Source organism: Oreochromis aureus, linkage group 18 (assembly GCF_013358895.1).
Source record: "Oreochromis aureus strain Israel breed Guangdong linkage group 18, ZZ_aureus, whole genome shotgun sequence".
NCBI lineage: Eukaryota > Metazoa > Chordata > Actinopteri > Cichliformes > Cichlidae > Oreochromis > Oreochromis aureus.
In genome coordinates, this window is record NC_052959.1 from 28,056,308 (window position 1) to 28,070,974 (window position 14,667).

Sequence of the window (14,667 nt, forward strand, 5' to 3'; positions counted from 1 at the left end):
CCACTGCAGTGGTGATACATGGTTTAGTATAATGGCACTAGAATACTAAGTAGTTTTGGTGTTGAAAGCAAACACAGTGATGAATCCTGTCAGCTCAGTGAGCCTCTTCAAAATATGTACCTGCATGCTCCCAGTGACTTGGACACTAGATCAAACAACAAACCTGCAAAGTTTTCCACTGTGTACATGGACACTGATCCAGGAAGAAGGCGCATTTGTTACAGAGCTGCAGAGAGGAGCTTTGATTAGAAGTCGAGCTGAGTTTTAATCCAACTAATCTCAGAACTGTGGATCTTTTCTGAGAAAGCAGAGGAAACTGCTCCTAACAGTTTAAAAACATGTTGATCTGAGGTGCTACACAAATTCTCTACAAACCCAGTCACATTTCAAAGGGTTTCGGAAACTTTGTGAATTAGTCAGCCAGGCGTAAAGAGTCTTCCAGAGGAGAAAGTTAATGGCAGAGTTCCTGGATCATTTGCGACTTTTGCTTTAGTGGGCAGAAGACCAGGGAAGGGAATTTGTTGTTTTCCTCTTCCTCTCTGAGGATGACATCTTTTTTCTCTCTGTCTTTTTCCTCAGAAGCCTGTGGGTGCTTGGAAATACTGCAATCCATCTTTTCTTTATTGTCTCGTTCCTCTTTATCTGTTTGCTTTCTCTTGCCTGGAGGGCTGAAGATGAGGAAACAAGTCCTGCTCTTTTCACTTTTCCCTGTTTCTCAAATTTCCTTTATTACTTTATTTTGTTTTCTTATTCGCTGTCTTTACTGCTTATCGCCCTCCTTCTTCTCACCAGGTGATTCTCTTCCTCCTCTGTCATTTTCCACTGATACTCATCGCTCTGGTACATCCTTCCTGCTGTTTGCCTCAATGCTTTGAGCAGATGAAACACTCCGCCTCTCACTTTTTTGGACTGCAGCTTTCACTCAACTGCATACACGCAGAAACATTACTCTTACACTCCTAAACAATTCTGTATCAGATTTTTCTCAGCAGAACAGCACAGGCCCTGAATTCCAGCACTTAAAAGTAATGTAGTAATGCCTTCTCGTCCTCTCTGATGGGGTCTCTGTCTTGAGTCAAGGTTGCAGGTCTGGTTCATAAATTTTTTGGCTTTGAGTCAGAAGATTGATGCTCACATCCTGTCTGCAAACAACATGCTGTTATTTTAACAATAATCTATTGTTCTTTAAGTCTCTTCAAAGGAACATTTCTTAACATTCCTGTTAAGAAAAACCTGGTACAATTAGATCACATGATACAAATAACACAATTTATTCCAAACTTACAGATGTTGCAGATTAATTAACTGCTTTAATCTTTTCCTTTTTTTTACCTTATAATAGCTTTCCACTTAAAATTTCAGCTGTTTTCAGCTTCTTAAACATACGAATTCTTTAAGAGCTGAGTATATGTTTTATTTTAAGAGAGCATCAGTATCATGCTATATGTGAGGATTTTCAGATGTTTCAAAAGATCGAGAGTTTAAAGATTTCATCCTCTAAAGAACAAAGTGAACTAAATCATACATAAAAGTCTCAAAAATGAATTCTCAGATTTCACATTGAATGTTTTTCTTCCTTTCAGACAAACATAGAGTCTCTTTTCATCATATGATGTGATCCAACTTCACTTTCTTTTGATTACAGAGGAATTAATAAGTTAATTAAGTGTCTAAGTTTTATTCAGTATTGGGAGAGCGAGTTAACCTGCGTGTCAACTTCAAGGGAGGCATGTAATTAGGGTAGATAGCCAGATGGAGGAGATGGAAAGAAATCCATCAGGCATTATGCCCAGAGTCTGAGAGAGACCGACAAACCAATTCGCTGCTAACGCTCCACATTTTATGGAAGGATTTTAGCATAAAGCAGGTTAATGAATATAATTTCCTCAAAGGAAAAGTTTCCAAATCTGAAAAGATACAAACTGCTGTTAAACTTCCCCCTCACCTCTGCTTCCTGCCTCATCTGCCCATCAGAAACAGCTTTTTCTATGCAGCATGCCGTGTCTCCAGTTCCTAATGGAAATGTGCTGTGTCCTTAACATGGTCATTATATGAGCTGGCAGTGTGATCAGCTTTATTTTATACATTTAAGTACAACACAGATGCCATATCTCTGCCTTTCATTGTACCCCATTAAAAGCACTGTGTGTCTACATAGGTGGTTAGCCAAGTGAGAACTAGATAAAACAGCCTAGACTGGATGACCTTGAGATTAAATTAAATAAAAAAGCTACAAATATTCATACATTTGTGTTTTTAGAAATACAGAAAAAGCGCTGACCCTCCATTTCAGAGGCTGAATCACTACTATTGATCGTGTTGCTTTTACAGCCCATTGATTAAAGATTGAAATAGTCCACAGTCAGACACAAAACTCTCATTTGTCTCAACAAAAAAGTGGAATAGCGTTGTGATTAACCCTAGAACACTATCGCCGGGTGATTTACACCCGAGCAAATACATTTACATGATTTCTCTCTCCTGCAGCTGTTTGCGTGTCGAGGAGGCTGTGCTTTCACCAGGGAAGTCTCAAATTTCCCAGGAATGGGTGGACCAAAGACCAGCTTTCCAGAGTCATTATTTGGTTTAGGAGGTTTTTTTTTCATTTTGTTAGACATGGCACAGTTGAAAGTGAAAGAAAACCACTGTAGTTTATCATGTGTTGTCATATTTTGATATATTTGATTACTTTTTATTGGTTATATTATATCGGGTAAAAATCACCCGGCATTAGTGATTGTGTTACTATTTATAGCGATAGTGTTCTAGGGTTAAAAGAGTATCAGAGTGAAGAAAGAATATTGTGAATATTGCATCAGTAATTGCATTACATGTGGATGTATTTGACCCTGTACACAGTAAATGCACCTTTATAATGATGCTAATAGGATGGTTGATCTGGCTGAGTGGACAGCTGCTGAATGAGTCACCATTAAAGTGAAAAATGATTTTCAGTTATTTTGGTGCTTCCTTAACATTTACAGATTTATCGTCAATTAAAAATTTAACTTTACTGCGTTTATATTTTTGCTTTCGATGCTTTGGTGAATGTGGGGAAATTGTGACATGATAAACATTACAGTTTGCTAAATATCATATCATATCTTACTCTTTAATATGAAGATGATTGCAGTCATAGGCTAGTCTTGTGGCTTAGTCCCTGGGGGAGATTTTCCAATATGTCAGGACTTACAGTGTAGCCACAAGACACCCAATCAAAGACCTCCTCTTCCCCCAGCCATTCATTCTTCATCCATCCATCCATCCATTCCCTTCCGCTTATCCTTTTCAGGGTCGCGGGGGGTGCTGGAGCCTATCCCAGCTGTCACAATGCAAAAAAAAAATTAACAGAAAGATAGGCAGACAGTAGTCTTGGTTGATATATTATTGGGAATGTGGATTATACAGTGTGAATTATATGCCCTCAAAGCTTCCTCAAACATGATTGGTCAAACATCCGTCCATCCATCCATTCATTTTCTTCTGCTTATCCGGGGCAGCAGCCCAAGCAGAGAAGCCCAGACCTCCCTCTCCCCAGCCACCTCCTCCAGCTTATCCAGGGGAACACCAAGGCGTTCCCAGGCCAGCTGAGAGATAAAATTCTCCAGCGTGTCCTGGGTCTGCCCTGGGGCCTCTTCCTGGTGGGACATGCCCGGAAAACCTCACCCAGGAGGCACCCAGGAGGCATCCTTGTCAGATGCCTGAACCAGCTCAACTGGCTCCTTTCGATGTGGAGGAGCAGCGGCTCTACTCTGAGCCCCTCCCAAATGGCCGAACTTCTCACCCTATCTTTAAGGGAGAGGCCAGCCATCCTTCGGAGGAAGCCTATTTCCGCTGCTTGTTCTTTCGGTCACTACCCACAGCTCGTGACCATAGGTGAGGGTAGGGGCATAAATCAGCCGGTAAATTGAGAGCTTTGCTTTTACACTCAGCTCTCTCTTCACCACAACAGACCGGTACAGCATCACTGCAGCTGCTGCACCAAATCCGTCTGTCGATCTCCCGCTCCCTTCTCCCATCATTCGTGAACAAGACCCCGAGATACTTAAACTCCTCCACTTGGGGCAGGAACTCGTCCCTGACCCGGAGAGGGCACTCTACCATTTTCCGGCTGAGGACCATGGCCTCAGATTTGGAGGTGCTGATTCTCATTCCCACACTTGGCTGCAAACCGTTCCAAGGCGAGCTGGAGGCCATCACCCGATAAAGCCAACAGAACCACATCATCTGCAAAAAGCAGAGATGATATCCTGAGACCACCCAAGTGAAAGCCTTCTGCCATTTGGCTACGCCTAGAAATTCTGTACATAAAAATTATGAACAGGACCCCCCGAGGAACACGGTCGAATGCCTTCTCCAAGTCCACAAAACACATGTAGACTGGTTGGGCAAACTCTCATGCACCCTCAAGTATTACAAACAGGAAACCAAAAAACTTGAATTTCCAGTGCAAATGTAATTTTTTTTCTCTGCTTGTATGTTTTTAGTCATTTCCAGGTAACAGCAATGCAGACAGTGTGGTTCAATACAAGCTGCAACAACCAGCGATTGCACGTTTTCTCCGCCTCATTCCTCTGGACTGGAATCCCAGCGGACGGATCGGACTGCGACTGGAAACCTACGGATGTCCTTACAGTAAGTTCTGTCTTCTTTATCCCGACTGGACTCTGGTCAGTGGTCAAACCAAGAAAGAACTCCTGAATTTATTCAGTCTTTTCTTGAAAAATGTACACATTTCACGATTTTGTTATTGGGCTGCCTTTTTTTCACTGAAAGCCTTTTGTTAAGAGTTAAGAGCTGCTTTTATACATGCTGGCCCCGGCAGCCGTAGCATCAGTACAATGAACTAAACAAATACGACATTGGTTTTGCACATAAGCAATGCTGTCAGATGTATTCACATTTAGTTACATAACATATGTGAGTCCACTGTGGCAAAAAAAACCTCACAAATATTTCTTTTTGACAAAAATAATAGATATGTAACCTGTCACAGTTTCTTCTTTCACCCTGACAGCACACCGTGGCTTTATCTTCTTAGAGTTGTTTTTTCATATAAAATATGAATCCTCTTGACTCAGCATGACTTTAAACACAGAGTATATTTTCAATGAATGGAACTCCTCTTCATCCTGTTCTTTATTCCCTTTACAGCTAAGGTGTACAGTCAGACGTACAGGCTTTGCTCATATTCTTAAACGAGCAGGTGTTTGTAGTCTTTTGTCTTCTCAGTGTTCATTTGCTGCTCTGCCCTGATTTCTGTGCTCTAATCAAAACACGACATACTCATGAATATCAAAAGCAACTCCATATATTTACATATACATGCTAGAATATACTTATCAAACAATAACTATTCATGTGCAAACACGGTTTCCTGGGATTTCCTCCACAGCCATCTCTGTGTATTAGTTCAAGTTTCCACTTATATTTTGCCGGCTGTACTCTGAGTGGAATTTTAAAATAGAAGTATAAAAATAAAAGGACATTAGCTTGTTTGCTTTGAATATACTAAAAAGGACAAAGCAAATTCACAAATACGACTAGGTTTCAAAAGGTGTCTTTTGAAAGTGTTCTACTTTTTCCATTTATTTCTAATTCATACTGAATGTCACTCTTAGAAGAAGACACATAGTCTTCTTTTATTATAAGACTCTTTGTTCTTCTAATAAAAAAAACCCGACAGTGTGAAACTGTACCAACAGTGTCCTCAGGTTTTCTTTAGTTTGGTCTTGGTGATCGCCACTTTTACGTGATCTCTGTATCTTCTTTATAGTCTTACATCTTGTACTTGCATCTTCATCACTTGTAATCTGCCAAGTATAAAGATGATTTATGCTAAAACCATTGTATATATCCTTATTTAACTGTAGTTACTGTTGCCCGCGTGAGAAGAAGATGGATTTGGAGAAACATTAAAAGATGGATTTTGATGAATAGCCTATAGTCATTTGGAAATATTCAAAAGTTACTTACGGATATATTTGTGTGCTATATTTATCAGCTGGTGTCACAGTTGTCAGAGAAGATTCCTGGTGTTCCTGCAGAAAACTAATGCAGCATTCACGGCAGAATCCTCTCCGGAAAAACAAATGTAATACATCGCGGGGAGCTGCGATATAGCTGCTGGTGACAAACGGTTTGCCACAGTGTGAGAAATGCACTGAATGTAAATGCTCGGTGGATATTAGTCTTTTTTAAGGAAACACAAAATAATGTGTTTTGTAGTTAACATTATGAGAATGGATGGAGAACATTTTCCCTGGCCTACATGAGAGTTTAAACTTCATAAAATCCATGCAAACTGGAACAAAAAAACCCCCAATCGTGATTAAAAAGTTAATTAGTGGAATTAGCCACACACCAGAGCTTTTTGGTTTCTGGAAGTGCTGGAAGTGTGATGATCTGTATTATTTGCTAATAATGTAAAACACTGTAAGAAGGCAGAATAATGGAGTATAAATGAGTGTTTTCACTACATCTTCAGCAAAACAACATTTTTCTGCGAAAGGAAGATTTCTTTTTGCACTAGCGTCAAAAGTCTGTAAATGACAGTAGGTGGTTAAGCTGGTCCTGAAAGATACCAGCATCTGCTGGATGGATTTAAAGTTTATACAGTGAGTCATGGAGTAAAGATTATTTTCCTGGCACCACGAGGATGACTTTTGGAGTTAAATTATTACCACCGATGTGATAGTTTGTCTTCAGTGTAGACACAGACAATTGTGCTGTCTGCAGCTTGCAACACAGAGGCGTCAAATGTTTAAGTTAATAAATCACATACAGTCCAAGTTAATCTTAAGTGTGCGGAAGCACTATAAAAATACCTCCAGATCTATAGAACAACAAGTCCAGTTTGATTTTAGGAAGGCTAAACATCGATTATGATTCAGATCTCTGACTCAAATGACATTAAGAATTGGACAACAGGTCCCTTGACACCCTCCATTCTTAACAACCTGTAACATAATGCTTCCTACAGAAGCAAACAGTGGGAAATACAAACATTCTTCCCCATCTTCTCTGCAGTATTCCTGAAACCATCCCATGGGCTGGACTAGTCCATTTCTTAGGCCTTCTTGCTGATAACCACATATCTTTGAAGTATGATATTCATACCAGTCTAAATTGATTTCTGCTAATTAACTGATGCTAGAATGCAGCAGCAGAGCTAAAGGGACTTGCCTCCTCTATTTATGTATTTTTTATTAATTTCATATGTGTGTGTTTCTATGATGATATTTACTGCAATCGTTCAAATATATGTGTGTAAAATTATGTCCTGCTAATTACTGCACTCACTATGTCCAGTGCTATTTCGGTACGCAGGTAGTGAGTCAAAAATAATCAACAATATGTTCTGGGGATAATTACAGGGATATGGCTGATTGTAATTACATAAAACGTAATATCGTAGAACAAAATGTAATCTGGGACTTAATTAGAATGGCTTGATAGTCCACAGAGTCGACTTCAAGTAATGTTTTCAGCTTTCAATCGCAGAGGATGACTCAGTGCTTCCGAGCCCGAGCCTACTGCTCTGCGATCAGCAGGAAATACACTGTACAATGCAATAAGAGCATTACTGCAAGCAAAGTGGTTGGCTGATTGTAAGTCTCAGGGAGTCAAAGAGTTTCCAAGTCCATTAAGAAACATTCAGTCGGAGAAATTAGTTGTACAACTGAAAAGGCTTTTGATGCTGAACTCAGCCGCAGCTCCCTTTAAACAGTTCAGTATTTGCAGTTCATTCTTTACCACCTACACTGTTTACCTCACATCACCTCAGCCCAAATCCCCAGCGAGCAGCACACAGTAACTGAGAGACTTCTTGATGAAAAGTGTTAAGCAGAATACAGATTCAGTCCTTGCTGCAAGGTTTTCCCTCGCTGTTTAACAAATTGTCTGCTACAACCACAGAATTACAGGAACAGGTAGATTGTGTCATGCAGGTGTGTGTAATTGTGAGTTTATGCAGGGTAGCATAAGCATTATTTAAGAACCTTGAATTAGAATATTACATGACATTAATAGCAACTCTGACACCCAGTTATAAGTCGGAGCTTTGAGCAATCTGATGCTGTAGGAAAACTGCACAAACACAAGGACTGTTGTCTGTTTCAGGGTTATATGATATGAACTGTTAAGCTTTTGCTTAAGATTCTGGTTTCAGTGTTTTGCTTTCTTTTATCATGAAATCTATTTTGTTTTTGTTTTTTTAGCCTCTGATGTGGTGAGCCTAAACGGTGGCAGCAGCAGCCTGGTGTACAGGCTGAGTCCCGGGCCGTGGCGGACATCCAAAGAGGTTGTCTCTCTGAAGTTTAAAACCCTGAGGAATTCTGGGATACTGCTGCATGCAGAGGGGCAGCAAGGAGTCAGCCTCAGCCTGGAGTTAGAGAGAGGAAAGCTACAGCTGCTGCTCAGACAAGGTACAACACAACACAAACATAATGGTAGCCATTTATGGGAGCAGACTTTTCCTCATACATACTAGAGTAGAAGTAGTGGTATTTAAGAGGAAAATGTGGGATAGATTTATTAAAAACCTCTTTTAAACAATTGTATTTAAAGAAATAGACACAAAAAAGACACACAACAAGAGGATCCAAAATACAAGCTGTTATTGGCCAAAACTATAACCTGATATAAATTTGTCTGATCTCCCAGTCGCTGTGTGAAAACAGTGAAGCTTCTGCTTGATTTCCCTGTTGGTAAGGAGGACACCATCACAGGGAGGATAAACTGGAAGAGCAGGTTGCGAGTCAAGACTTCTAGTTTGCTACTGCCTGTTTTTAGATCATACAGTGGAACTTGGCCATGCCACAGTTCAGTATTCCACGTGCACACTCTATCAGACACCTTCTGTGTTGACTGTCATGCTTTCTTCCTCCGCTGTGTGAAAACAGTGAAGTCTTCTGGTCAGATTGATTTCAAAGCACACACCTGTTGGTAGAGTGGTGGTGAGGACATTTCTGTTGCCATCATTGCAAATAGGAGGATAAACTGGAAGAGCAGGTCCTCAGCTTCTGAGTCAAGACTGTGTCAGTGCAGAGGTTGCCTGCTGGGAGGAACCGACTCCTGTATTTTCAGTGTTCTCTGTGTTGGCACAATGGCACACCAATGGCACACCAATGGCACACCAATGGCACATGCCACAGTTCAGTATTCCACTGAGCACACTCTATCAGACACCTGAGGACACTACAGTAAAGCTGTGTTGACTGTCTAAGGCTGTGGGTGAATTTGCGATGTGAATGTCCCATTCCTGTCCTTCTGTGCCTCCTTTGGGCGTCAAAACTTTGCACTCTCCTGAAAACTGTTGTACTATTGCCAGTCTGTCTGGTCAGATTGAAAGTTGATGTTTTCCTGTGTGGTGAAATCAAAGCACACACATAATACATGTAATGGCACACTAGAGTGGTGGTGATCTGGTGATTGCACTGAATTTCTGTTGCATTAAGCGACTCATTGCAAATAGTTGCAGTGACCAACTGGTGTCCTGGAGGTTGAGCATGCAACATCCTCAGCTTCTCTTACAGGGACAGGGACTGGTCAGAGTTTAATTGTACAAGCGCTTGCAGAGGTCTGCCTGCTGGGAGGAACCTGACCAGGACAACAAATTTCTACCATGTTTACGATCCAATCCAGAATATGTTTAGTAAATGGACTGGTTTTTGCAAAGAATATGGGCAAGCATTTCAGTCTGTTTGCAAAGCTGGTAGAGACTCTACTCTGAGCACAAAAGGTGGTTCTACATTCTCAGGGGCTGAATCATTCACCCAATCACACAAGGACTTTTCTAAGTTTGTTCTGCCACTTTCTATCTATGGAACATTCCAATAATACACACATTGACAAAATGTGAGTTCGATGGCCAGTTCTCCGATTGGAGAACAACTTGCCCAAGGATATTTGGCATGCAGACTAGGATCAAACCACCAACTTTCCAGTTAGTAGGAGACCTGCTCTACCACCTGAGCTACAGCCACCCCGTATGTTTGGTATTATTATTATTATTTGTTTTTTATGGTAAGATTGCCATTTTTTTTTTTTATCTGCACCCTATACACAAAAAATCCAGTATAGCATTAGCTCTGGCTCTTAACTCAAATGTCCCTGCAGTCCCAGAAGATCAACTGGTCTCAATGGAAGCCAAAATCATCTGATCACTCATCATTCTTCGCATCATATTGTCAAGCTATTTGTGGAGCTTTAGTTGGCTCACAGCTGCTGTATAACCACTGATCTTACTTTTCTTTCTGTGTGATACTTTTAAAGGAAATCTGTTATCAGTAATGCTTGTTGTTGCTCTGACTTTCCATTTATGAGCAAATATTTGAAGTATAAAGAATGGCAACATGTAAAAATGCTGTGTGGTTCCTGATATTTGACATAAGTATACATTTTAGTCTAAGAGGCTTTTTGAGTGTCCATATGTAAGATTTTTTTAATCAAACTGATAATCAAGCAGTAACTACCCCAGTTTTTTTTTAATCCTTTTAGTGGTTTGTATAGAAATAGACAAAAGAAAGGCATCTCAGCACTCAGAAATACTACTGCAATTGGTAACAGCATTCTTAGCACACCAGTTTTGCAGTTAAGCACATTTACTCTGAGAAGAAACATGCTATTTCTGTTTTTATTTTCTGGTTCTGGTATTCTTTTAGCACACAGAGTATTTCTTGCTCCCAGTAATCAGCTCCCACAAATTGGCTCAGCAAAAACACATTTTTTTGTCACTTTAGGGTTGTATTGGTAAAAAACATCTGTATAAGTTTGAGGACAGCTCAAACTCTAAAATAACTTTAGATTGTTTTTGGTTTGAGATGGCCGTTACACACACTGCCATCTGATTGGTTTAGTCTTGGCTGCTGCTGCATCTCTGTCTAGTTACAGCCGTGATGGATGGTACCCGTTCACTGTAGCATGTGTTGGGGCTGGACTCTGTAAGCCTTGATGCATGGCTTACAGTCTGTATAGATTGTGTGTGTGTGTGTGTGTGTGTGTGTGTGTGTGTGTGAATAGGGTTAAACCAGAGGCTGTCAGACTGCCATCGTTAACATATGGCTTGCCAGTCATCAGGATTCCCATCAGGTCTATTCATCCATCTATCTATACATCTTTTTGCCCTCTCACCATTTCATGTCTACTAAAAATGATTCCTCCATCGCCTCCTATTTGCTTTCATCTTCCCTTTTATCCACCCCCTGACTTCTATTTCTCACAAATGCTCTTCATCTCTGCATCTTTATCTCCCATCCCTCCCTCATGTATCCGTCATCTGTTCTACCTTTCATGCATCTGTCAGAGACATCGCCGTGTCTCTTCTCTCAGACTGTAAACTTGTTTTGCACATCCTTAAAGAAAGTAACATCTTAAAGAAAGGTTACGACTTCTTAAAACAACATTCGCTATGTCCCTTCCAGGACTCAACGCAGGCAGCAAAGAAACCCTACCGCCTCAAAAAATGACCCAGACTTTTTCAAAATGTCATTGTAGGAAGTTGATCACCTTGAAGAGCTTTCTGTTTACAAAGGTGGAATGTCACCTTCAAGAATTTTAAATCAATTATAACGCAAGCGCTCTAACTTAATCAGATTACGCATCATTTTACATAAAGGCAGGTCAAAGTGTACTTTCTCTAGTATGCTTCCATATGGGATATACACTGTGTACAGGGGTCCCCCACTATAACGCGATTCGCCTTTCGCGGTCTCGCTGGGTTTTTTTTGGGGTGCAATTTTGCATGCTTTTGTTTTTTTTAACAGCACATTGTGTTCTGCGTTCTAATTGGCTGTAGACCATTGTCAATCAATCTCGTGCCGTGTCTCCTGTACAGTACAGAATGCGTTCAGCTTGTCAAATTTATCTAAATCTTTGATTGCTAGCAGTGTGACTCTGTGCTGTACTGTAATACTGGACCTATTTTTCTACGAAGGTTTGAACTTTTAGAGTGTTTAAACCATCGAGAAAAGTGTGAAAATGTTCAAGCCCGTCGGAGAAAGGTGTATAACGTGTGTAGTGAGGGGTTTTACAGCCCTAAAACATCTATAATAACTGTAAAAAATAAAGTTGGGTACTTGGCGGATTTCACCTATCGTGGGTTATTTTTAGAACATAACTCCTGCAATAAATGAGTATAAAGGAGGGACCCCTGTACTTGTGTAGTACCCCGTCAGGGGGGGTTTGATCTCAATTATAGACTTAAAAGAAATGACATTAAAAGAAATGACTGCAGTTAATTATACATTTTGTTAAAGTTTTGCTGTTATGTTGGCTCTGACTTCACCATATAGCATGTAATGGAAAACATTAGTATAGAAAAAATGTATGGTAAGTGTACTGCTGTTAGCTACCTATCATTGGCATTGCCATCGATGCTGAGGACATATCATCCTCCTATTGGCTGAAAATGTAGTGTTTGCCCCCCCCCTTTCATTCTGTTATTCAGCCAAGCTGGCCATTCACCTTCCAATTTTTGCCTGCCCTTTTTGAACCAGGGGTGTGAGCGACTAGTTGACTAGGTTTTTGAATACAGCCTCCCTTGCTATACATACTTGCTGGAGCAATTATTCTAATTGTATTATTTTACACTGCCAGTTAACTGTCACTTCTGAGATGTTATGCAGATGTTACACAGACTCCTAGCCCGAGCAGACGACACCAGCCCTCTCTGCCTTGTTGCCTCAGAATAAGCTGGCAGATTACCGCTCGCCCAGAGCAATGCAGAACTACATGCAGCACAGCGGGTGGATGTTAATTTGCAGGGAAAGAAGGCAGCTGGCACAACCACTGCTAATGTTAGCACCACTCAGCATCTGACATTGAGCGTGTACAGTGTTATGCATAGTGTCACACTTTTCAGCTGCATTTTGATTATTGCCCGTGTTAAACCTCATCCATTAGACTGACTTTGATTTAAATGCCTTCTTATTGTTTTCATACTTGTAGACTGGTTGATTAGTTAGAATTTTTCCTCCCATCTAATCAGCTAGTAAATTAGTAATAAGAAACATCCCTAGTGTGAACAAACACAACATACTCAACATAGCAATATCTCAAGTCCTTTGACATAATAGCAACAGAGCTTTCATTGTGGTTTCTCTTTCTCTTCCTCTCCACCCTGTTTCTCAGCAAGACTTTGTTTCCATTTTCTTCCTTTTCTGATTTAATTAGGGCCCGAGCACTAAAAGTGCGAAGGCCCTATTGTATCTGCTCTGTTTATTATTATTATTGTTATTATTATTATTATTATTAGTAGTAGTAGTAGTAGTAGTATTTCGGCAAATGAATTGGCTTTTTGAGGGCCTAAACATGCTCAAAAACTCATGAAATTTTGCACATGCGTCAGGTCTGGTGAAAATTTATGTTTTTTAATTCCGCAGACATGTCCAGGGAAAATTGGCTCAGTAGCGGCACCTAGAAAAATGAAAAACGCGAGCCCCCGGGATGGGTATGACCTACATGTATGAAAGTTGGCACACATATCTAACATTAAGGGACGCACAAAAAAGTCTATTATGGCCATGTCCTAGACCCAACAGGAAGTCCGCCATTTGGAAGTGAAGGTGACATTTTGGCTCTCATTTTGCCATTTCCATGGTCAGTGTCAACTACACACCTGGGCCATGTTAAATTGCGGAGCTTTTGAGTTTTCGCGATACGGTGAGCCCGTGGCGCCACGGCGAATTTCGATGATTCGCCATGAAAATATTATTGCCTCTCATTCTGTCATACATTGTCCAATCTGGACCAAAGACCACACATACGATAAGGCTCCAGCCCTGAACATATTTCAACTGCCATATTTGACACCAGGGACAGCGCCACCTAGTGGGAACAGGAAATGTCATGTTTTACACTTTGGGGTACAGTATTGTGATGGGTTACATCTGCAGCCTCAAATTTCTCCAGGAAATCCTTAAGGAGTTGGTCTTGGGTTATAGTAAAAAGTGTGAGTTTTTGTGAAAGGGTGTGACCCCAGCAGCATGGCGAACTTTGATGTCTCGCCATGAAGAAACAAATTAGTGTAACTCCATGAAATCCAGTCTGATCAGTACCAGACTTTACAGGCATGATGTCAGACCCGCCCTGAACAGATTGATATGCCCATTGTTAGGAATACCCAGAGCGCCACCTAGTGACAACAGGAAATGTCATGTCTTATATTTTGTTGCACTGATTTTCACAGGTTCATCGTGGCCACCTCAAAAGGGGTGAATATCACCATCAGTCCCTCATGATGCTTCAGTGAGAAAATTGTGACATTAAACTGAACGGCGCACCCTGGTGGCAACGCAGTTCACCATGAAAAATGAAGTGGGTTTTGAGGGGCTTGGAAAGTTTAAAAAGTCTTGAAATTTGGCGCACACCTCCAATGTGATGAAGGCTTTAATGTTTTGTGATCATTTTCCTTGAATAGCGCAAAATGGCTCCACAGCGCCCCCTACAAAATTTCAAAACATCAGCCCCTGCTCTGTGTTTTATCTATGAGTCTGAAACCTGGTAAGCTTATGTAAGATATCAAGATGTACAAAAAAGTCTCTTGGAGCATGATACGAAATCCAACAGGAAGTCAGCCATTTTAAAATGAAGGCGTACTTTTGGCGACATTTTCACCTCTTTTCAGGCACCGTACTTTGACGAACTCCTCCAAGGGATTTCGTCAGA

The 14,667-nt window shown here is 40.7% G+C and overlaps 1 protein-coding gene across 1 annotated transcript in view; it reads left to right on the plus strand.

Annotated features, from left to right (window-relative positions):
* The window catches only part of LOC116331656 (contactin-associated protein-like 4), a 148,318-nt gene that overhangs the window by 50,459 nt on the left and 83,192 nt on the right, over positions 1-14,667 (plus strand). Inside the window, exons 4-5 of the mRNA XM_039602839.1 lie at positions 4,488-4,635; positions 8,220-8,426. Of these exons, the coding sequence (XP_039458773.1) occupies positions 4,488-4,635; positions 8,220-8,426 (355 nt within the window). The remainder of the gene's footprint in view (positions 1-4,487; positions 4,636-8,219; positions 8,427-14,667) is intronic.